Source organism: Acanthaster planci, linkage group LG03 (assembly GCF_054643075.1).
Source record: "Acanthaster planci isolate LZ-2023a linkage group LG03, COTS_SCS, whole genome shotgun sequence".
Taxonomy (NCBI): domain Eukaryota; kingdom Metazoa; phylum Echinodermata; class Asteroidea; order Valvatida; family Acanthasteridae; genus Acanthaster; species Acanthaster planci.
Window position 1 is genome coordinate 267201 of NC_141779.1, and position 23177 is coordinate 290377.

At 37.6% G+C, this 23177-nt stretch overlaps 2 protein-coding genes and 1 long non-coding RNA gene across 13 annotated transcripts in view; all 3 read left to right on the forward strand.

Annotated features, from left to right (window-relative positions):
• The window catches only part of LOC147799523 (uncharacterized), a 94009-nt gene extending 76258 nt beyond the window's left edge, over positions 1–17751 (forward strand). For 3 of the 9 annotated variants that reach the window (XM_087135102.1, XM_087135106.1, XM_087135103.1), the window contains 7 exons: positions 2529–2830; positions 9087–9183; positions 10119–10234; positions 10663–10763; positions 12172–14560; positions 15566–15696; positions 16781–17751. In XM_087135102.1, the coding sequence (XP_086991228.1) occupies positions 2563–2830; positions 9087–9183; positions 10119–10234; positions 10663–10763; positions 12172–12213 (624 nt within the window). In that variant the 5' untranslated portion in view covers positions 2529–2562 and the 3' untranslated portion in view covers positions 12214–14560; positions 15566–15696; positions 16781–17751. Of the gene's footprint in view, positions 1–2528; positions 2831–9086; positions 9184–10118; positions 10235–10662; positions 10764–11210; positions 11331–12171; positions 14575–15565; positions 15697–16780 lie in introns of those variants that run through there. The other 6 variants (XM_087135109.1, XM_087135108.1, XM_087135107.1 and 3 more) reach the window with 6 other exon arrangements.
• LOC110988129 (uncharacterized) overlaps positions 1–23177 on the forward strand; it is a 498416-nt gene that overhangs the window by 94657 nt on the left and 380582 nt on the right. The gene's annotated exons all lie outside the window — the stretch shown is intronic.
• Positions 20426–22716, forward strand: LOC147799526 (uncharacterized). Its single transcript, XR_015424944.1, has 2 exons — positions 20426–21767; positions 21986–22716. It is a non-coding gene; the product is annotated as an uncharacterized LOC147799526 (long non-coding RNA).

The window sequence follows — 23177 nt, forward strand, 5'->3', positions numbered from 1 at the left end:
GAACAATATAAGCAAAATTAAATGTTGTTTGGGTCAATCAGCCACGGAGCATATTATTCATGCACTTGTTACGTCTCTCATAAACTATTGTAACTCTGTTTTAATAGGTTACTTAGCGTCAGCCCTTGCTCCTTTGCAGAGAGTCCAGAATGCTGCAGCAAGGTTACTCACTAATGGCTAGAAATTTGACCACATCACTCCTGCGCTGATGCAACTACATTGGTTGCCAGTAAAATATCATAGGGTAATTTTTAAGGTGTGTCTAAGGATCTTTAAATGTCTCCACAACAGTGCTCCAAGTTATTTAAGTGATTTGCTTGATGTAAGGATTTCTAGTCGATTCCGCACTGGACTCGCCTAGGCTTACTCTTCCAAAAACTAGGCTGTCTTCTGCTGGCGAGAGGATGTTTTCTGTGGCTGGTCCCGGTCTCTGGAACCAGCTTGAAGTTCATCTTATAATGTCTAGGAATGTGGAGAGTTTTAAGACCGGGCTGAAGACGCACCTTTTTAACAAGCATTTTCAGTTTCTTAGTATTGATTTTGATGATGGTACATGTAGGTTATATTTATTTATTTATATTTTGATGTACAGCGCGTGGGAGCAGCCTGATGGATTGGGCGCTTTATAAATGTCAATTTTTATTATTATTATTTAATTAGAGCTTTCAAGAAACTTACATTATCTTATCTTTTGAGCAAGAAACATCCAATATTAAAAGATAACCTGTGAAATCATTCATCAATAAATATTGAACAGAAAGTGTCAAAATACCTAACCCAGTCAGTTGTTCATATAAATAATTCTGATACTGCCGTCCCTCAGATGATTAATAAGCACTTTAGTGATTGTTTTAAAATGTTGGACAACAGTTGGCTTCCAAGATACACTGCTGACCCTGTGAAATATCTCAACTTTCCTGGTTCCGTATTTTAAAGCCCAAAACACAGGAAGAAGTTCATGACTGTATCAATCAACTTCAAATAAGAAAAGTGTGAGTCATGTGAAAAGAGGATGACACCATCCCATTCAGTGACACTGTCTGGTGACTTGTGAAGCTTACTGATTAAATCATAGTCTAGGCCAGTGGTCTGGTAAGGGGGTGAAATGGGTAGGCATAAGAAGAATATATGACAAGCTAGTGATGTTTATTGGATGTGATTGGGTGATGCGAGCAGAAGATTAGTTTTCAAATTCTTCTGTCAGCAAGAACAATATGCTTTTGTGCCCAGTAGGGATAACACTTAATCAGTTGCATACGGATGATTTTGAAGGAAGTAATGCTTTTGATGGGTTGTTATACCAGTAAAGGAGATTTTATTTTACTGAGTGTTTTAAACAGTCCCAAATCCTCCAATTTCAATGTGATTTTACATACACTCTAGGGGGTTAGGGTTTTAAGTCCAGCCATTTGGCCTCAGTTAAGGCTGGCTCATACTTCAGGCAGAGGTGAAAGCGAAGCAAATCTGATGAAAGACTTTCTGCAAAATTTTGCTATTCAACTTGTGTGAATTCATGAAAGTACTTTCCTGAAAGTAAAGAATGGGGGTTTCACAAATATTTCTGAGATAGTAGATAGATGTCTCAGAGAGTTTCATTTGTGAATTTCAAAGTTGGTTGGATCTTGTTGATGTTTGCGACATAATTAGGAATTGGTCAAGAATTTGGTTATAGATGACCAGTATATTTTCTCTATAGCACCACTATGTGAGAATCTTTTGTACTTTTTTTTTAGTATTTTGTTTTAGAAGTCATGCAGGGTGATGTCACATATTTCAGGGCATGCTGTTGGGCCATTGGAGGAAATACTTTTTCTGAAATGGAAACATTTTTGATGTAGTAGTGAGTGGTTTTTTGTTTGAGTTGTTTTAGTACTGTGTAATTGGTGTTGTTGTTTATCACATGGTTAACTACGATGTCCCTTTTTTGTTTTTTAATGGGGGGCTAGTTTTTGCCTGAACGTGTTTTTAGTCAGTGTCTTAGCCCAATGTGGGTCAGTGGGTGAGTTCAAATTTGGAGGCTTCCAAATATTCTTCTCAATCCGGTGTCACAGAAGAGGTTGATTTGGGATGCCAAGTGGGAGATTGTTTTAAAGGATGTTTTTTTTGAGCATTGTTCAGGGAATAAATATTAAACTAACGTTTAAGACCAGCCAAGCACATATTTATTCATATTCATAAATACCTTTTTATTCAGAGAGTCAAAAGAAATCAACATATGATGGATTTCCAACAATTTTTTCTAAAACTTCACTTTTATTTTCCCAAACATCCCCATCTATTTTATGGTACATGTATATTCCTTTTGAAAATTGTCCGATAAAATAGAAGTAAATAGACTTTGTGTGCGCCTGGCGCATTCTGCGTGTTGTGTCACACACAGACTCATGAATAATAAGGATGAAGTAAACTGTCTGGTATCCAAGTTTTAGTGTGTGTTTTACACAGCAGGAATTGTCACTTCTCAGCAGGCTTTAGCAAATGTAAACACATGATCAAGTTGCACGTTTCTCTGCCAATTTTGTTTTCAGTCTTTCGTTAAACACAATCTCTGGTCACTGCAAGATGCCGAAGTCTGGGAAGAGAGTGGCAGCAACCGTTTGGTCTTCTGAGGGGAGGAGACCGCACAGAAGGCCTCGCTCTGCTACCGGTAAGCCTACTCAAAACCGGAGAGATGCTTCTGATGCAACCCCACGTTCGGTTGGGCTAGAGAAAAGTATACCGGCAGCAGCCACACCATCATCTGCAATCCCTACTGGTGCTGTAGATGGATCTCTCCCACCCGGACGCCCGCAAAGTGCTGCCGCTGCACTGCCTGTGACTTCGGAGCTTGGTGAGTCAGTTGTTCCCTGTAATTTTTTCCCTTACCTGTTGTGGACCACCATCGCAAAGTGCTGCCGCGGCACTGCCTGTGACTTTGGGGCTTGGTGAATCAGATGTCACTGCAATCTTTTTCCCTTACCAGTTGTGGACCACCAATCCATTCCTTATTTAATTTCAACTGGTGATCCTACTCCTAGTATTAGTTCATCTGCATTGCCTTTGACTTCCATCCCTATTTCACTTCAAGCTGTGAGTGCTGTGTCTTCAATGGCTAATGTACAAAACTACACCGCACTGACCAGTGTTTGTGACGAGCTGGGGCTGAGGGTACCTAAAAACATCCAAGAAAAAATTTGGAATGGGGAGTTTGGCGAATTTGGTTCTTTGCTATGGGATTTGGTAATACTCATTCTCACAACTTTGTACTTATGATCGGTTTGCCTGAATCACCCACCTTGCAAATTCGCCCCCAGCTCAGCACATTCGCATAATGTCCACTGAGCAGTGGACTTCTGCCATTTATGTCTGCTTTCTTGGTTTTTGCATCCATTTACTTGATTTGCCATCCGTACTGTACCCGACAACAGAGCTGCCAAGTGGTACGGATTTTCCGTAATTGGTACAGAAATTGATCACCATTACGGGTCCAAATTGGTGTGATACCCATTTCTGCAACAATCACGGCGCGCGTGTGACGCGTCATGCATGACAACACCATGCCGCCGTATTTGCTCGGACATTTCTACGACTGCACGGACTTCGCCGTTCTTTCTTGGAAAAGAAATGGCTTCTAAGGCTAAACGTATGTATGGTACCATTCGAGCTGAGGTGTTGATGGTGCAGTTTCTCACCGAGCATGTACCGGTATGCACATGTTATAATGAGAATTTGGATTACCTGTTTTGCGAACATTGGTTTCTATGCCTATGCTGGAGATGCCCTGTGGAAGTACACACATCATCAAAGGCTGTCCATTTGATTTATAATTTGGCGTGCAAAGAAAATATATTTCAAAACTGTTTTTCATTAAAATATTACTTTCCACATACTGAAAACTCCCATACTACATCTACAATGTAAACATGCTGTGTTGTACATTGCGCATCAAATAAAAAGTTTTTAGAGTTGAGATTTCTGAAATGCTCCGAAAGAACTTGGCAGCTCTGCAACAATTACTGAAATGTGCCGATACTGTCCGATCTGCAGCCTTCCGTTGCACGGGTGCCGGCTGGCGCTATTATGATATCCAGTTCCATCTTCACCAGACGTGAATGCCTGCTCGTTCCTTGGCCAGCATCGACGCTGCATTGTGGCCAACGCTAGTGGGTAGTCCCTCACAAAACTTGTTTCGTACCTACCCCCTTAAGTCCTCCCGACAGCCATTCCGCAACTGGGTCTTACATCCTCTCAGCAGGAACAGTGAGGCACTGCTCGTGGAATCTGTTTCGACTTCAACCGCAGTCTATGTTTCCGGTTCGCATGTCTATTTGTCCACAAATGTTCCGTGTGCATGTCCCCTGGCCACTCAGCCAAGAATTGCCACAGTAGCTCCCTACATGTACGCACTGGCAGTGCTCAAGGGGCAGCCAACGCATCAACTACCAACCCCTGATCTATGGTTTCACTTTTGTCTTTCGTTTAGGCTATTTTGGTCTGGGAGTACACTCTAGTTCGGCTGGCAATTTCAAGTCCGTCCATGAACACAAGGCTTTATTACACAATAATATCAGGGAGATTCAGTTGGGCCGCATTGCTGGTCCTTTTTCTAGCCCGCCCATTGCCAGACTTGCCCTTTTCTCCAGTCGGTCTGGTTCCTAAGCAAACGCCGGGTGAATTTTGCTGGATACACAATCTTTGCTCCCCGTTGGGCAATTCCGTTAATGATCACATTGACCCGTCTCTTACCATTGTTAATTACTCGAGTTTTGATGACGCGATAGGGTTGGTCTTAAGTTTAGGCACTGGTGCCCTTATGGCTAAATCTGACATTAAGTCGGCTTTTTACTCGCTGCCAGTTCACCCAGATGATTTCAACCTGTTAGGCTTCTTCTCCGATGGGTCACACTACCCGTACTGCAACAACTGTATGCCCATGGGTTGTTCCATATCGTGTGTGACATATGAACATTTTAGCACATTTCAAGGAATGTACTGTACCCGCAAAGTGGCAATGACTAATGATACATTCACTACCTCGACAATTTCCTTTTTGTGAGAAGTGCCAATTCCAGTGACTGCGCTCGTGCTCTCAGTTCTTTTATGGTCGTGTGTAAGGAGTTTGGAGTTCCCTTCTGTGTCAGACAGAACGGTTGGACCGGCTAATATCATCACTTTCCTAGGGCTGGCAATTGACCCTATTGCTCAGACAATTCAAGTTCTACCCGTGAAAATCACGTCCATAGTAGAGAAGTTGGATAATGCATTATCTAAACCAAACATTATTCTCAGGGACCTGCAGTCTTTGCTAAGAGGTTTAAATTTCAACTGTAAAGCTGTTTGCCAAGGCTGTGCATTTGTTTGATTTACATGTACATGTAACCTGCAGCGTTTAGAAGCCACATCATCGTATCCGCTTTTCTTCTGGGGCATAAACCAATCTGTTGGCATGGCAACAGTTCTTGGTCCATTTCAATGGCTCGGTCATGTTTCCTCCCCAAGTGTGGCAGTCCAGTCACACCTTACGGTTGTACACCGATGTTTCAGCCGGTATAGGTTTTGGTGCATTTTTTCATGGTCATTGGACTCAGGGCAGATGGCCCTTGTCAATCCGTTCCCTGCAGTTTTCTATTGCTTTCCTTGAACTTTTTCCCATTGTGCTGGCGCAGCGCTTGTGGGGACCAGATTTGAGAAATAGATGTAGATGCGTGGTTTTCTGGACAGATAATGCAGTAGTTTTGGCCACAAATCAATCTTCAAACTTGTCCCTGCCCTAGGATTATGAAATGGGTCTGTTCGCTTGTGATCCGTTGTTTGGATCTGAATATTCATTTCAAGGTGCGTCATGTTCCTGGTATTGATAACGGCATCGCCAATGCTCTCTCTCGCTTTCAGATGTACAGATTCTGGCAGCTAGCACCAGGAGCAGACCTCAATGGTACTCCCAGCCTGCAGACCTTTGGAACAACTTCAGCTAGAAGTTCTTGGTCTTTTATTAGATTCTGTTGCCTCCCCCATACTCATTCAGTTTATCAGCGTACTTGGCAGTTTCCCATAGTTCAGTTTGCGCCATGGCCTTAATTGTGTTGGTTTTCACCCTTCACTTCAACAGCTGGTACAGTTTCTTGCATTTTGTCCGTCAATAATTATTCTCTCACTACCATAGGTTTTGTATGTATCTGGTATTGCTTCCACATCAGGCTTGTATAATTTTCGGATATAACCCAACACTTTGTTTTCAAATGCTTATTGCATGGCTGTTGGCAGTGTAACAGCCGTCCTATTACATTGGATGGTCTCTGCCATATTGTCCCAGCCTTACAATCAGACTGTTTCAGTCAGTATGAAGCCTTACTTTTCCATTTTGCCTTCCTTTTGGTCTGTTTTGGAAAATCTTAGGGTTACGATCATAATTGAACTGGCCGCATTTTCAAACTGAATATCACATAAGGCCACTATGCGGGAACAATCACTAGATTTGGACGGGACTGTAAATTCCCCCACCCGCAGAAAGCCAAACAAGTCTAGCTGAAATGCTGCGTTAAAAAGAGCGGCCTCAAATTCTGAGGATGCTAGGCCCCCCACTATCTCATCAACAGGAGGTCTGCTGTGACTGGGTACCGAACATCGGTTTTGTGGGAATCTCTGTGGAGGCCTTCCCTTAACTTGTGGGCCAGGAAGTGGTCCGTGGGGTCAGGCAAACTGACCTAAATTGGTTGTTAGCCAGCCTTCCGGCCAATCAACAACATTATTAGTCAGTCTTGCACTGTTAGATTAAGCACCCTCTCTCCCCGGGTCCCAAAGGGGGTTTCGGCCAACCAGCATCTGAAAACCGTATCGTTAAATTCAATTTTATCTGTACATTATCTTTATAAATGGCATTTGTGTGCTCTAATGTATAATTTTAAAACAGTCTCTGCCTCCGAATGTAAAAGTTTCTTTTGTAACGAATAATGAAACCCATAGTTATGACACTAGGTCATCAAACAAGCTTCATCTCAACATAGTTTCAAGTTTGCCACATCTTCAACTGCTACAATCCTGGACAAATCTCGGTTGGCCTCCAGACCCCCTTTTCAGTGTTGGGTGTGTGCGCACGGTCTGTGTTCCAGCTGGACAACATTGATCGGGGGAGTGGGAGAGGGGGCTGGAGATTGTATGGCTATTGCCAAGTGTCCCAACAAGTCTGTCCAGAATTGTAGATACCAGGGACCCCTATCGTACTATAGAACTGAAGTTGATCATTCTGTCCATTGGCGTCAAGTGTAGCATGCAAAGGAATTATAAAACAAGTATGCAATTGATGTTACTGGTAACGAGGAGGATGTACATGTAATGTCAAGCTGAGTTGTCAATAACACTTTTAAACATCACTGCCGGTAATTTATTGATATTATCAGATTGCAAGTTCATTAATTTTGTATTTTAACATCCACTCCTTAATATTCCTATTCACTTAAATATGATTTGTATAAAATAAAATCTTTTTTTTCTGTAAGTAGACCCAGTACAGGCTTTGACTTCTTGTCTGACCTCCTTATTACTGTAACTATTCCAAATACTACCATTACAGTTTTCTCTCCCCATGTGCATGTAATTTAACTACATGTACTTATAGTATGGTAATATGTGAACCTCAAAACCTGAGCCCAGTTTTCTTCCCATGTGCATGTATGTAACTACAGTACATGTTCTTATAGTATGGTAATACGTGAACCTCAAAACCTGAGCCCAGTTTTCTCTCCCCATGTGCATGTATGTAACTACATGTTCTTATAGTATGGTAATACGTCAACCTAAAACCTGAGCCCAGTTTTCTTCCCATGTGCATGTATGTCACTACATGTTCTTATAGTATGGTAATACGTGAACCTTAAACCTGAGCCCAGTTTTCTTCCCATGTGCATGTATGTAACTACATGTACTAGTATGGTAATACGTCAACCTAAAACCTGAGCCCAGTTTTCTTCCCATGTGCATGTATGTAACTACATGTACTTATAGGATGGTAATACGTGAACCTTAAACCTGAGCCCAGTTTTCTTCCCATGTGCATGTAAGTAACTACATGTACTTATAGTATGGTAATACGTGAACCTAAACTGAGCCCAGTTTTCTTCCCATGTGCATGTATGTAACTACATGTACTTATAGTATGGTAATACGTGAACCTCAGTAAAACCTGAGCCCAGTTTTCTTCCCATGTGCATGTTGTAACTACATGTACTTATAGGATGGTAATACGTGAACCTTAAACCTGAGCCCAGTTTTCTTCCCATGTGCATGTATGTAACTACATGTACTTATAGTATGGTAATACGTGAACCTAAACTGAGCCCAGTCGAGGATTTGTGGGCTTGGTCAGTGACAGCCGGTTGTGGGGGGTTTGGTAGGGATGACGATGGTTGGAATTTATTTGAAAATACATGTTCTGACACTTTCAGTATCTTGAAAGATCTCAGACCGAATAAATATTCATTGGAGGTTTACAACAGAAATATGAGGGATCATATGTGTATAGATATAGTCTGAGCCAGTTCCACACTCCCGTCACTTAAGGCATGAACTAGATTATATTTTCAGACTGATTTTTCATACAGTTTATTTAATGTGTGCTTGAGTCTATGAGTCTATTCAAACACACATTGCCTTGTGTTCCTTCACCACTTTAATGTGTGCTTGAGTCTATGAGTCTATTCAAACACACATTGTCTTGTGTTCCTTCACCACTTTAATGTGTGCTTGAGTCTATGAGTCTATTCAAATACACATTGTCTTGTGTTCCTTCACCACTTTAATGTGTGCTTGAGTCTATGAGTCTATTCAAACACACATTGTCTTGTGTTCCTTCACCACTTTAATGTGTGCTTGAGTCTATGAGTCTATTCAAATACACATTGTCTTGTGTTCCTTCACCACTTTAATGTGTGCTTGAGTCTATGAGTCTATTCAAACACACATTGTCTTGTGTTCCTTCACCACTTTAATGTGTGCTTGAGTCTATGAGTCTATTCAAATACACATTGTCTTGTGTTCCTTCACCACTTTAATGTGTGCTTGAGTCTATGAGTCTATTCAAATACACCTTGTCTTGTGTTCTTTCACCACAGCATGTTTATGTGTAGCACAACCCCGACAGAATGCTGGAACATGCCTCATGGATAAGAACTTGAGTTTCTCCTGTATCTGCCCTAACGGCTGCATCAGGTAAAGATGACAATGGCTATTTCTTCTGCTTGAATGTACTGAAGTCTTGGATAATGGCATTACAGATTGTCCTGTAAATGATTGGATGTGCAAGTACACAGACTGTCTTGAGTCTCTTCATGTAAGAGGACATATGAAAATAGGGTCAGGTTATCTGTATATGTAGACATATCTGATGGGATAAGCCACAGGGGTTGTCCTGTCTGATCAGCTCTGGCTGATGTTTTATCAGTGCCTGGACACAAAGTCTGAGAAGTGTATGGACGTACAGTGTATGCTGAACTTGTTACCTCTTTTCAACTCGATTTCTTCGTTGGAAATGTTTGCCCCAAATCCTCATTCCAAAAAAAGGGTGAGGCAGGTTGCTCCCCATTTGAATGGGGAATGGATTTGTGGGTAACTGGTAATGGCTTCAGGGAATTTGGCATGAATGCTGTTATATTGTTATATTGTGTTCATTATCGTGAGGCTGTTCTGTATTATTCAAATGACTCTCATTCAAAAACTACTTTAGCTGTATATTGAAAGTACATCTAGGCTGATATATCTTTTTTTTTCAAAAGTCAATATTTTTGGCAGAAATCATATAATTATAATTACAATTAAAATTATATATGTGGACAAGGATTCAAGTGTACATGTAAGGATCAAACTTAAGAAATGGTTAACACACAAAAATAACTGTGTAATAGTTGACTGTGAACTTTGCAACGGCTTTGCATAAAATTTCAAAAAAAACACTAGAACATATATATATGCACAGGTTGAAAGTTGCATTGGTAAGTTGTGTAACTTTTTGTCTCTTAAAATTTAATTGTCATGGGCTATAAAAAGTGGTTGGAAGATTATTCAGGTTCATTGCACCTGTGCTTTTATTTGGTCTGTGACATGCAGTCCATGACAAGAAGCTTATTTGAATTTGTTTTTTTGGACAGAAACTCACCCAAGAAAGTGCCTTTCACAGTGTGCCATGGACTCCATGGGCGAGTGATTGCACTGTCTCTTCCAGGGCAGCTCCTTGAAAGAACTGATCATCAGTTACACGGATATGGTAAGGATAATGCTTGAAGTCCAAGTGAAACATATCAAATAATGCTTGTATAGACCACAGTTGTACTTGGTTTGTGAGAGGTTTTGGGAACTAGGTGATTTACTTTTACTGTGTAGATTGGTTAATTCCATTTTTCACTTAAAATCGAGCACCCGAAAAGTCACAAGTATAACCTGTGATTTATTCAGTGGTAAAGAGCCTGCATTTGGCACACTCAGAGAGGCTTTCTTGAACATATCAATCCAGTAACAATCAAAACTCAGTGTCCACATAATTATGCACGTCACAGAACACTAAAGACACGTCCTTGGGCTCAGCAATGGTGTTCCATATTGTGCAGATTTTCTGCAGGGGAAGTGGTTGGATGTCAAAGGATGAATTAGAATACTGAAATTTGTATTGTTATTGGAAACCAATCCCTTTTCCAGAATACTACATTATTTTTTTATCATGGAAGATGGGCTGGTTCCGGATGTATGCGCAGTTATCAAGGATGTTGTCAAGACACCACCTCTGCCTGTTACTCCTGGTATGAAGATCTGTTGTTTTTGTTTCACGAGTTTCATTGTTTATTTATTGAAATTTTTTTAGACTTTACATGTACTTTTGAATTTGCAGTCAGTCTATTTTTAAGTCAGCCTTTTCAAAGTACTTTGCATTGTGAATTTACAAAATATCAATCTGACTGAATGTAAATCCCTTTTAAAACTATTTCAGTACCAAAGAAAATATTCTGTATTCAAAGACAATTTTTTGTTCACCCTAAAAATATTTCAATGTTCAAAATTTTGTGAGATAATGTAACCTGCTCATGTTCTTTTTGGCTCAATTCCATGTATCAAGTTTACTTGCTAACAACTAATGATCATGTACTGTTCTAAAGGGCCAAGAAATCTTCTGACATTGAAAACTAGTTCTGCTGTAAGTTGAACTGAGTAGTGCCATTGATAGATATGCTTTACCCTTTTTTCTATAGGTTGTACTGAATACGTGCCATCCATGATCTGAAGTGGGTCGGGCAAACACAGCACAGATATTCAACTAACTCGAGCAGAGAAAAAGTGGTAATGCTTGCCATGATGGATGCGATCAGAAGGTTGGACAAAACCCTCCACAGATTCTCTATCTTGATTGGCCAAGAACCAGTCACGTGGCTTTCACTTTATTGCTATCTGGCATTTCCCGTCCAAAAGAACTCCACCTGTTTCAACTGAGGTACTATACCCACAGTTACCAAAGAACTGTACTCATTGCCTGTGACATTGTGTGCAAATGCATGCCGAGGTGCACACAGCTAATTACGTGCATTGCAAAGACCTTGCACAACAAGAGTTTGGTTCAATTATTTTGCGAAGAAGTAGTTTGGAAAAGTGTTTTTTTGTTTGTTCAAAAAGACGTAGTTTTTATTTGTGTTTTTATTATATAAATCAGTTACCAATTACATTTAAAGAGAATCTGTGGGAGAGGTGTTATAATCCAGTCTCTGTTGGTGATCCAGGGAGTTTTCTAGTTTTCCTCGGCTTTGCTTCAGGAAAATCAAACATTCCACGGATCACCTGGAGAGGTTAGTTATACTGCACCATTCAAAGCTGTCAGTATTATTTTGTATGAAAGGAAAATAAAAGGACCCGATGCTATGAATCATAAGCCACAGTCTTTGAGCCATTAAGAAAATTGGAGCAAATCTTACATATTTGTGTGTCAAAGGTTTATCAAAGGCAATCTACTGTCACTTATCAAAGATACCATGCAGTGTTTGGACTGAGAAAATCTTGTACGAAAAGGTTACGTCTTAGCGTGTGTCGGAATCAAATTCTGAGTGGTTATGGCTTTCATTCTTGCCATTGACACACTGCAGTAAACAGTCACAGAAGTGACCTTGTTTGATTACTTTCCTAGCATCTGACATTTGCTTCTTTTCGCTTGTGTTTTTCTAGGTTGATACAACAGTAATCTTTGGGAATTGTCAGGTTTCCTGAAGCCTGCCCTGGGAATGCAACCCAGCAGCCTAATCAGTGTGACGGTGTTTCTGATGTGGAGGGTGCTGATATGGGGTGCTCGCCATCGCTTGAGTCTTGCAATTTTGTTCACGTTCTACCTTCCTTCACCTCTTTTAAAAAACGACGAGAGGTCCTTTCTCACAAGCACTGAAAACACGGGTCCTATGTGGCGAAATAGCTTCAAACTGCATGGATGTTATGTCTCTTGAAAGTGCACCCTTGTCTCCAAATTGCACGGGTCCAGCATGTTTTCTGCACGGATTGAAACCTCCTTCCTAACTCCATCATCAGTGCATAACCCACGTAAGTATCACTGGGTAAAGCATGCCATTATCCTGAGGATATTGTGTATTGACATCTGTCTTGCTCTTGCCTTTGTGCAGAATAGCACACAATATGCTGCCCATCAGTCATAGCCTTGCTGCCATCAGGTTCCGTACACACATTAGCATTGTGTTTCCATTTTGGGGGGGGGGTTGAAACCAGACTTATGAAGTTGGAGCCTTCCTTTCCCTTATAACAATTATCGTCTGGACCCGTGAATGGAAGCAAAATGATGAATTATTGTGTGCAGTGAAATTTCTGACTTTCTTTCCCTTTTGAACAATTTCTGTTGAGCCAAATTCAGAAAAAAAGGAACAACACATTCACAGTAATTCCCGGGATCAAAGTTGATACCTCAAACTTAAAAATCTGATGTCTAAGGGATGAATTGTTCTACTCCATTCACATCAGAAATTGTTTATGTTATAAAGTACCAGTTTGGAGCTGTATAAATCTTTGACGGCAACAAAGTTACCTCTAAGCGGCAGGGAAGATGTGCTGCCAGTATGGCTACTTGTGAGTCGGAGTCAAGGAATCTCTCACCAAATTGAGATCAACCTCTAGCAGTCGAATGTTTCATCATCATTGGTTTCTTGCACAAATGTTCATGCATAAAAAAGCAAGAGTACGGGTTGGAAAATTGCTGAAAATATTGCAGTATCACTGATAGTGGTGAAAATGTGGCAAAACCAGGAACGTTTACCAACGTGCTGCATATTGTAGCTATGAAAGCCTTCGATGAAATTGCAGGCATCCCTTGCATCAAACACCATGCACTAACATTTGCAGGTGTGTGTTTCCTGTGCTTGTGCCGTAGAGCCCTTTATGGCTTCCACATTTTCCCAATGCTTATTTGTGCACGATTTTGAGTGTGGCATATTCATGAAGGAAATAAGAAGCTGGTTCTTTGTCATAAACTTTTCTTAATTAGAAATTTGTGCGTTGGTCAGTTTTACTTATGATGTCAAAAATTATATCTTTAAGGTGTATCCAAAAAGAAAAAATAGCAATACAAAATTGATTGGTAATGGATTGGTACGCTGAACTTCTGAAGCTGAACATTTCAAGTACGGTTGCACGGGAAAGCTTAGTTTATGAGCTCTCAATTGATCTCTATAATCACAGATAAATAAAAGCTATTAGCCTGTCATAACAAAAGGTAAACACCTGTTTCCAGTGTGGGGGTTAAGTGTGTCACCATCAAAAGCACATAAAATCTTCCCTTATGTTCTTAAGCGCAAGCAACCTGTACAACTGGGCCATGATGTCTTGAGACGTCTGTGCTGGTCACAGGACAGTGCCGCACGTCATTGTCTTATCGCAGTCCGAAGAAGGCAGAGTGATTTTCCCTCAATGATTTATCATTTATTTTTACATACAATCTGTCTAATGATTTCTTTAACTAACTGGTGATGGGTCTTTCCTTATCCTTTGTTTAGCTTTTATTTTAAGCAGCACACAGTTTAATTAAAAGTACATGTAACTAACTAAAGGTTGTGAAACCTTTATTTCGATTACTCAGTATTATTTTGCTCCAAAAATGGTGAAGGGGTTTATTTACCAGCACCAAGTGCACGTTCTGTTAACATTTAGCTTCATGTATATTTTGTGTACATCTTCGGAAAGTATGCACAAGGAGCTGGAAACGTAAACCTTGGGTAAGGGCAGATTTGGGGCACACTTTTTTTGAAAGGGGACAGCTACATTTTTTTGTGGGGGAGGGGTGGGCCCATAAAATTTTAATCTTTTGTCACGCAATGTTTAATGGCCTTTCTAGAATATACCATCAGAAGGAAGGAAAATAAAACGGAACCCTAATGTTTTTCTCTGTATCAATAAAATGCCTCTTTTGCCTCCGCCCTCACCTTTGGTAGGTCAATAATAAGGCTAAAATAGTTGTCTTATTTTGGTTGTCTTATTTATGTCTTGTTCTTTTTTATTTCATCGACTTGACCTTGACCCACACCAGCAACATATTTCGGGAAGAATATGTCAATAAAAGGTATTGTAACTGTAGTCTCTGTCAGGTGTGTGTGCTGTTTGTTGATTTTTAATTTGATTTATTTGAATTTGCCTATTTCCTTTTTGTTTTGTTTTATTTTTTTAATTGTTATTCGCTCGTGTGTACAAAATAATCAGTTCCTTTACTTTTCCAAAACGTTCACGCAGTTTTTTGCTTTTTCTCTCGGAGTGTCTCAATCAGGATCTTGAAGAACTTAGTTTCGTAATATTAGCAAAGAGAGAGGTTTAATGTGTTCACTTTTTCGGTAGGATAATTCCACTGTAGGCAAAATGCCCTGTATATTTATTTAGATCCCATATAAACGTTTATCTGCGACTGCTGGCTTCGCCAAGTGCTTCTTTTATTGGATGCCTTTAAAAAAATACCAAGGAGTTCGAGAAAGATCGTTTAAGAGTTTAATTTGACCAAACGTTGGTACAGTGAGTCATGTGATTGCACACCAACATAATTCAAATTCCCTAGACTTAAGATACTGCGCTATACCTCGTGATTCGGGGCAAGCTTTTGCGGAGCGACCTCCGTCTCTGAAATGAGTCCTTAAATTTGTGCCCTTCTTGTCCATTGAAAACAGTGTATTGGTGCAAGGGGTCTCTTATGTAACAAACAAAAGCTTGCCCGAATCAAGAGTGTCTTTAGTGTGGAGAATTCAAATTGAATTAAAAGGAGTAACAAAAGGCTCGTTTGATTTAAAGCCCCCACTTCGGCAATAAAAGAACGCGCATACTTCACGCCGTTCAGTCTTTGATACGTTCTCTCAACGTTCCCCTAGACGAACTTAAGAATGAATGAATAGCATTTGTTACGCACGATTTTCTTTGACGCTGTTCAAATTATTTGTTGCGTCCGATCGCCGCATTTGGTCCAGTTGTGATTTGCAAAGGCATCATGCGATATACGAGTAGAATGTGTTTTGTAGGGCGGGCATTTATGCAAATTTTGAAATTCCTTTGCCTGCACGTGGTAACCGGACATGCGCATTTCTAGATCGACGTTTGCCTCGCCGAGGAAGCTTGCAACATTTCGTCACTTGCTGCTCTGACCTTACGAAATATCTCCCCCGAGGGCATCCAAACCGTGCCACTTTCAACAGTTTCAACGAGAGAGGTGTAATGACTGTAAGTATCAAATGTGAAAACGCATTTTGTAGCCTTTTAAGCCATCTTCCTCGACGTAGGCCCGGTCCGTTTACTTTCTTTTTTACTCCATTTGTCGAAGTTAAAGCAAAAAATGCGACCGGGCGTTATCAAGTTGCAATTAATTTGTGGAACACGAACACGAGTAGTGCTGTAACTTTACTCGCTCAGCGCCTTAACACAAAATGAATTTGATTGTGGTCAATTCCGGTAACTGACGTAACCGACCTTATTTTTCGTATGCAAGCTGAGGCCCTATTGGCCGTTTTCTGGGACCTGAAGTGCATTGTATCGTATACTTAACAGAGTCCACTCTTACCAGCATGGGAAAATAAGTCAGAATTCTGAACAGACAAACAATATACTTCGTTTTGGAATTTAGTATCGAATGTAGTTGGCAAAAAGGCTCTTGAAAAACGTGTCGAGGTTAAAATATGACTGGAAAATAAGATTTCGTCATGCATTGTTAGGTTACGCCCCGGATCTCCGGTTAACGAAACAGTGAAAATCTGATTGGAAGAAAACTCCCTAAAAAGGAACGGCATTTTTCGCACTTTTTGCTGTGAGACAAATTTATTGTTGCCTTTGAATGACTAGAATTCCGAGCAGATTCATTCTTTTTTGCAATCCAAGATCCGTTCTGTGAGACACCTTGTTAAATTCGTTTCTTCCGAGGAGTTCCACAGGCGGACGCCATTAATTATTCAGGGCAGTGACTCATAAACTAACACGCGTCAGGAACAGTTAAATGGACTAGGGAAAATCTAAGTCTTTACTTAGAAAACACTCAGAATTTTTCAGACGAGTCTCGTGAGGTTTTGTGCACAAGCTGCCTCCGCACAAGAAAGGAAACCATCTTGTTAGGCTAATTAACCCATTTATTAATGAAGAGTAAACCCAATTTTGATCTTGAGCATTTTCCACGTGGCATAAACTGAAAAAGTTAGAAGATTGATCCACTAAGATAAAACTCGCGCTTCGCTGCAATTAGATTTAAGACATCATTTTGTATGAAGTAAAGAATTCTCATTGTCTTTTCTGTGTGTCTTGTTTGCTTTTGCTATAGAAACAGTCACCACGTCTCCATGTTCCAGGCCACCACTGCAACGAGAGTGTAGACTGCAATCTCATCCAGTGAAAAGGCTACTAGTAGAGACTAATAGAGTAGTAGAGACTCATTGATCGTTGTAAGGTAAAGCATAACTGTTAAAGTAGTGTCTTATCCCATATTTTGGAAATGTAGAAAATAAAATGGCCAAAATTGTTCCTAACCACATGTTTTACAGTTGAAACATAATTGCTGCTAATGTGATTTTAACCCCAATAAATGAGTATAACTGACTAGAACTTCACAATTACTCTGGTATTTATTCAAAATTCAGTATTTTCAAATAAAACAAAACAGGTAGAAATTTGTTGATCCCTCTGCCCTAATTAAACTTGGAATTAAACCATAATGAACAGATTCTAATTGAATGGCATTACTTGGAGGACATGCAACATGCTATTAAAATTGTTCCTAAAAATGGCTAAAATTGTTCTAACCCTTACGTCTTGAAAGAGTAAAATTAAAAGCATAATTGTTGCTAAAATTGTTCTAACCCTAAAAAGTGAATTGTCCGAGACCTTGCATTTTAAAATTGCCATTAAAATTGTTCAACCTCTCATGGTTTGAAAGAGTAAAATTGCAAGAATAACTGATTCTAAAATGGTTCTAACCCCCATGTTGTAAAAAATGTGAATTGTTTGCAACCTGACATTTTTTTAACTGTAGGTTTTAAGAAAGTAAACTTACAAGTATATTTGCTGCTAAAATTGTTCTAACCCCCATGATCTAAAAAAGTGAATTTTTTTGCAAATTCACATTTAAAATTTGCCCTTAAAATTGTTCGTTGCGGTACGTTTTAAAATGCTGCAGAGAAAATGGTGGAAATTGTTTCTGATTCCATGTAACGGGAGTAATTGCTCCTAAAACTGATGTTTTTAGAATAAAATTGCAAGAATAATTGATTCTAAAATTGTTCTAACCCCCATGTTGTTAAAAATGTGAATAACTACGTTTTAAAAAGTAAAATTACAAGTATATTTGCTAAAATTGTTCTAACCCCAATGTTTAATTAAAAAAGTGGATTGTTTGCAACTTCGCATTTAAAAATTGACATTAAATTTGTTCTCTAACCCCCATGTTCTAAAAAAAGTGGCTTGTTTGCAACTTTTCATTTAAAATTGTTCTAATCTCTCGTTTTAAAAGGAAGTAGATAAATTGGCGGAAATTGTTCGTAACCCCATGTTTTAAGAGTAAAACTGCAAGAATAATTGCTTCTAAAATTGTTCTAACCCCTATGTTAAAAATGTGAATAACTATGTTTTAAAAAAGTAAAATTACAAGTATATTTGCTAAAATTGTTCAGACCCCAATGTTTGATTAAAAAAGTGAATTGTTTGCAACTTCGCATGTAAAAATTGACATTAAATTTGTTCTCTAACCCCCATGTTCTAAGAGTAAAATTGCAAGAATTGCTTCTAAAATTGTTCTAACCCCCATGTTAAAAATGGAATAACTATGTTTTAAAAAAGTAAAATTACAAGTGTATTTGCTAAAATTGTTCTAAACCCAATGTTTGATTAAAAAAGTGAATTCTTTGCAACTTCGCATTTAAAATTGACATTAAATTTGTTCTAACCCCCATGTTCTAAAAAATTAACCTGTTTGCAACTTTTCTAACCTCTCGTTTTAAAAGGTAGTAGATAAAATGGCGGAAATTGTTCCTAACCCCATGTTTTAAGAGTAAAACTGGAAGAATAATTACTTCTAAAATTCTTCTAAACCCAATGTTTGATTAAAAGTGAATTGTTTGCAACTTTTCTAACCTCTCGTTTTAAAAGGTAGTAGATAAAATGGCGGAAATTGTTCGTAACCCCATGTTTTAAGAGTAAAACTGCAAGAATAATTGCTTCTAAAATTTTTTTAAACCCAATGTTTGATTAAAAAAGTGAATTGTTTGCAACTTTGCATTTAAAAATTGACATTAAATTTGTTCTAACCCCCATGTTCTAAAAAAGTGACCTGTTTGCAACATTTCTAACTTCTCATTTTAAAAGGTAGTAGATAAAATGGGGGAAATTGTTCGTAACCCCATGTTTTAAGAGTAAAACTGCAAGAATAATTGCTTCTAAAATTTTTTTAAACCCAATGTTTGATTAAAAAAGTGAATTGTTTGCAACTTTTCTAACCTCTCGTTTTAAAAGGTAGTAGATAAAATGGCGGAAATTGTTCGTAACCCCATGTTTTAAGAGTAAAACTGCAAGAATAATTGCTTCTAAAATTTTTTTAAACCCAATGTTTGATTAAAAAAGTGAATTGTTTGCAACCTTGCATTTAAAAATTGACATTAAATTTGTTCTAACCCCCATGTTCTAAAAAAGTGACCTGTTTGCAACATTTCTAACTTCTCATTTTAAAAGGTAGTAGATAAAATGGCGGAAATTGTTCGTAACCCCATGTTTTAAGAGTAAAACTGCAAGAATAATTGCTTCTAAAATTTTTTTAAACCCAATGTTTGATTAAAAAAGTGAATTGTTTGCAACTTCGCATTTAAAAATTGACATTAAATTTGTTCTAACCCCCATGTTCTAAAAAAGTGACCTGTTTGCAACATTTCTAACTTCTCATTTTAAAAGGTAGTAGATAAAATGGCGGAAATTGTTCGTAACCCCATGTTTTAAGAGTAAAACTGCAAGAATAATTGCTTCTAAAATTTTTTTAAACCCAATGTTTGATTAAAAAAGTGAATTGTTTGCAACTTTGCATTTAAAAATTGACATTAAATTTGTTCTAACCCCCATGTTCTAAAAAAGTGACTTGTTTGCAACATTTCTAACTTCTCATTTTAAAAGGTAGTAGATAAAATGGCGGAAATTGTTCGTAACCCCATGTTTTAAGAGTAAAACTGCAAGAATAATTGCTTCTAAAATTTTTTTTAAACCCAATGTTTGATTAAAAAAGTGAATTGTTTGCAACTTCGCATTTAAAAATTGACATTAAATTTGTTCTAACCCCCATGTTCTAAAAAAGTGACCTGTTTGCAACATTTCTAACTTCTCATTTTAAAAGGTAGTACTAATGGCGGAAATTGTTCGTAACCCCATGTTTTAAGAGTAAAACTGCAAGAATAATTGCTTTTTAAATTGTTCTAGCCCCCATGTTAAAAATGTGAATAACTATGTTTTAAAAAAGTAAAATTACAAGTATATTTGCTAAAATTGTTCAGACCCCAATGTTTGATTAAAAAAGTGAATTGTTTGCAACTTCGCATGTAAAAATTGACATTAAATTTGTTCTCTAACCCCCATGTTCTAAGAGTAAAATTGCAAGAATTGCTTCTAAAATTGTTCTAACCCCCATGTTAAAAATGTGAATAACTATGTTTTAAAAAAGTAAAATTACAAGTGTATTTGCTAAAATTGTTCTAAACCCAATGTTTGATTAAAAAAGTGAATTCTTTGCAACTTCGCATTTAAAATTGACATTAAATTTGTTCTCTAACCCCCATGTTCTAAAAAAAGTGACTTGTTTGCAACTTTTCATTTAAAATTGTTCTAATCTCTCGTTTTAAAAGGTAGTAGATAAAATGGCGGAAACTGTTCGTAACCCCATGTTTTAAGAGTAAAACTGCAAGAATAATTGCTTCTAAAATTGGTCTAACCCCCATGTTGTTAAAAATGTGAATAACTATGTTTTAAAAGTAAAATTACAAGTATATTTGCTGCTAAAAGTGTTCTTAACCCCCCATGATCTAAAAAAGTGAATTTTTTGCAAATTCGCATTTAAAATTTGCCATTAAAATTGTTCGTTACGGTACGTTTTAAAATGCTGCAGAAAAAATTGGTGAAAATTGTTTCCGATTCCATGTAACGGGAGTAATTGCTCCTAAAACTGATGTTTTTAGAATAAAATTGCAAGAATAATTGATTCTAAAATTGTTCTAACCCCCATGTTGTTAAAAATGTGAATAGCTATGTTTTAAAAAAGTAAAATTACAAGTATATTTGCTGCTAAAAGTGTTCTAACCCCAATGTTTGATTAAAAACGTGAATTGTTTGCAACTTCGCATTTAAAAATTGACATTAAATTTGTTCTAAACCCCATGTTGTAAAAAAGTGACCTGTTTGCACTTTTTCTAACCTCTCGATTTAAAAAGTAGTAGATAAAATGGCGGAAATTGTTCCTAACCCCATGTTTTAAGAGTAAAATTGCAAGAATAATTGATTCTAAAATTGTTCTAACCCCCATGTTAAAAATATGAATAACTATGTTTTAAAAAAGTAAAATTACGAGTATATTTGCTAAAATTGTTCTAACCCCAATGTTTGATTAAAAAAGTGAATTGTTTGCAACTTCGCATTTAAAAATTGACATTAAATTTGTTCTCTAACCCCCATGTTCTAAAAAAAGTGACTTGTTTGCAACTTTTCATTTAAAATTGTTCTAATCTCTCGTTTCAAAAGGTAGTAGATAAAATGGCGGAAACTGTTCGTAACCCCATGTTTTAACAGTAAAACTGCAAGAATAATTGCTTCTAAAATTGTTCTAACCCCCATGTTGTTAAAAATGTGAATAACTATGTTTTAAAAAAGTAAAATTACAAGTATATTTGCTAAAATTGTTCTAACCCCAATGTTTGATTAAAAAAGTGAATTGTTTGCAACTTCGCATTTAAAAATTGACATTAAATTTGTTCTAAACCCCATGTTCTAAAAAAATGACCTGTTTGCAAGTTTTCTAACCTCTCGATTTAAAAAGTAGTAGATAAAATGGCAGAAATTGTTCGTAACGCCATGTTTTAAGAGTAAAACCGCAAGAATAATTGCTTCTAAAATTGTTCTAACCCCCATGTCAAAATGCGAATAACTATGTTTTAAAAAAGTAAAATTACAAGTATATTTGCTAAAATTGTTCTAATCCCAATGTTTGATTAAAAAAGTGAATTGTTTGCAACTTCGCATTTAAAAATTGACATTAAATTTGTTCTAACCCCCATGTTCTAAAAAAAGTGACCTGTTTGCAACTTTTCTAACCTCTCGATTTAAAAAGTAGTAGATAAAATGGCGGAAATTGTTCCTAACCCCATGTTTTAAGAGTAAAACTGCATGAATAATTGCTTCTAAAATTGTTCTAAACCCAATGTTTGATTAAAAAAGTGAATTGTTTGCAACTTCGCATTTAAAAATTGACATTAAATTTGTTCTAACCCCCATGTTCTAAAAAAAGTGACCTGTTTGCAACTTTTCTAACCTCTCATTTTAAAAGGTAGTAGATAAAATGGCGGAGATTGTTCCTAACCCCATGTTTTAAGAGTAAAACTGCATGAATAATTGCTTCTAAAATTGTTCTAACCCCAATGTTTGATTAAAAAAGTGAATTGTTTGCAACTTCGCATTTAAAAATGGACATTAAATTTGTTCTAAACCCCATGTTCTAAAAAGTGACCTGTTTGCAACTTTTCTAACCTCGATTTAAAAGTTAGTAGATAAAATGGCGGAAATTGTTCCTAACCCCATGTTTTAAGAGTAAACTGCAAGAATAATTGCTTCTAAAATTTTTTTTAAACCCCCGTGTAAGAAGAATTGTTGGCAACCTTGCATTTAAAACTCCCATGTTCTAAAAACAACACAATGTTTAAAGTATACAAACTTTATTTTAAGTTGATGATAATTGGAAGAGGAATAATAAACGAGCAGATTTGATAATTTAATTTCTGTGGCATTTATTCACAAATTAATAGAAGCTAAATAATACATATTACAATTTGTTACAAGTCTAGAAACTTTATTTAAGTTGATAATTGCAAGAGGAATAATAAATGAGAAGATCTGATTATTCTGTGTGGCATTTATTCACAAATTAATAGAAGTAAATAATACATATTACAATTTGTTACAAGTCTAGAAACTTTATTTAAGTTGATAATTGCAAGAAGAATAATAAATGAGCAGATGTGATTATTTTGTGTGGCATTTATTCACAACTTGGAAATAAAAGGTAGGTTGACAAAGGACAAAGGACAAAGGACAAAGGACAAAGGACAAAGGACAAAGGACAAAGGACAAAGGACAAAGGACAAAGGACAAAGGACAAAGGACAAAGGACAAAGGACAAAGGACAAAGGACAAAGGACAAAGGACAAAGGACAAAGGACAAAGGACAAAGGACAAAGGACAAAGGACAAAGGACAAAGGACAAAGGACAAAGGACAAAGGACAAAGGACAAAGGACAAAGGACAAAGGACAAAGGACAAAGGACAAAGGACAAAGGACAAAGGACAAAGGACAAAGGACAAAGGACAAAGGACAAAGGACAAAGGACAAAGGACAAAGGACAAAGGACAAAGGACAAAGGACAAAGGACAAAGGACAAAGGACAAAGGACAAAGGACAAAGGACAAAGGACAAAGGACAAAGG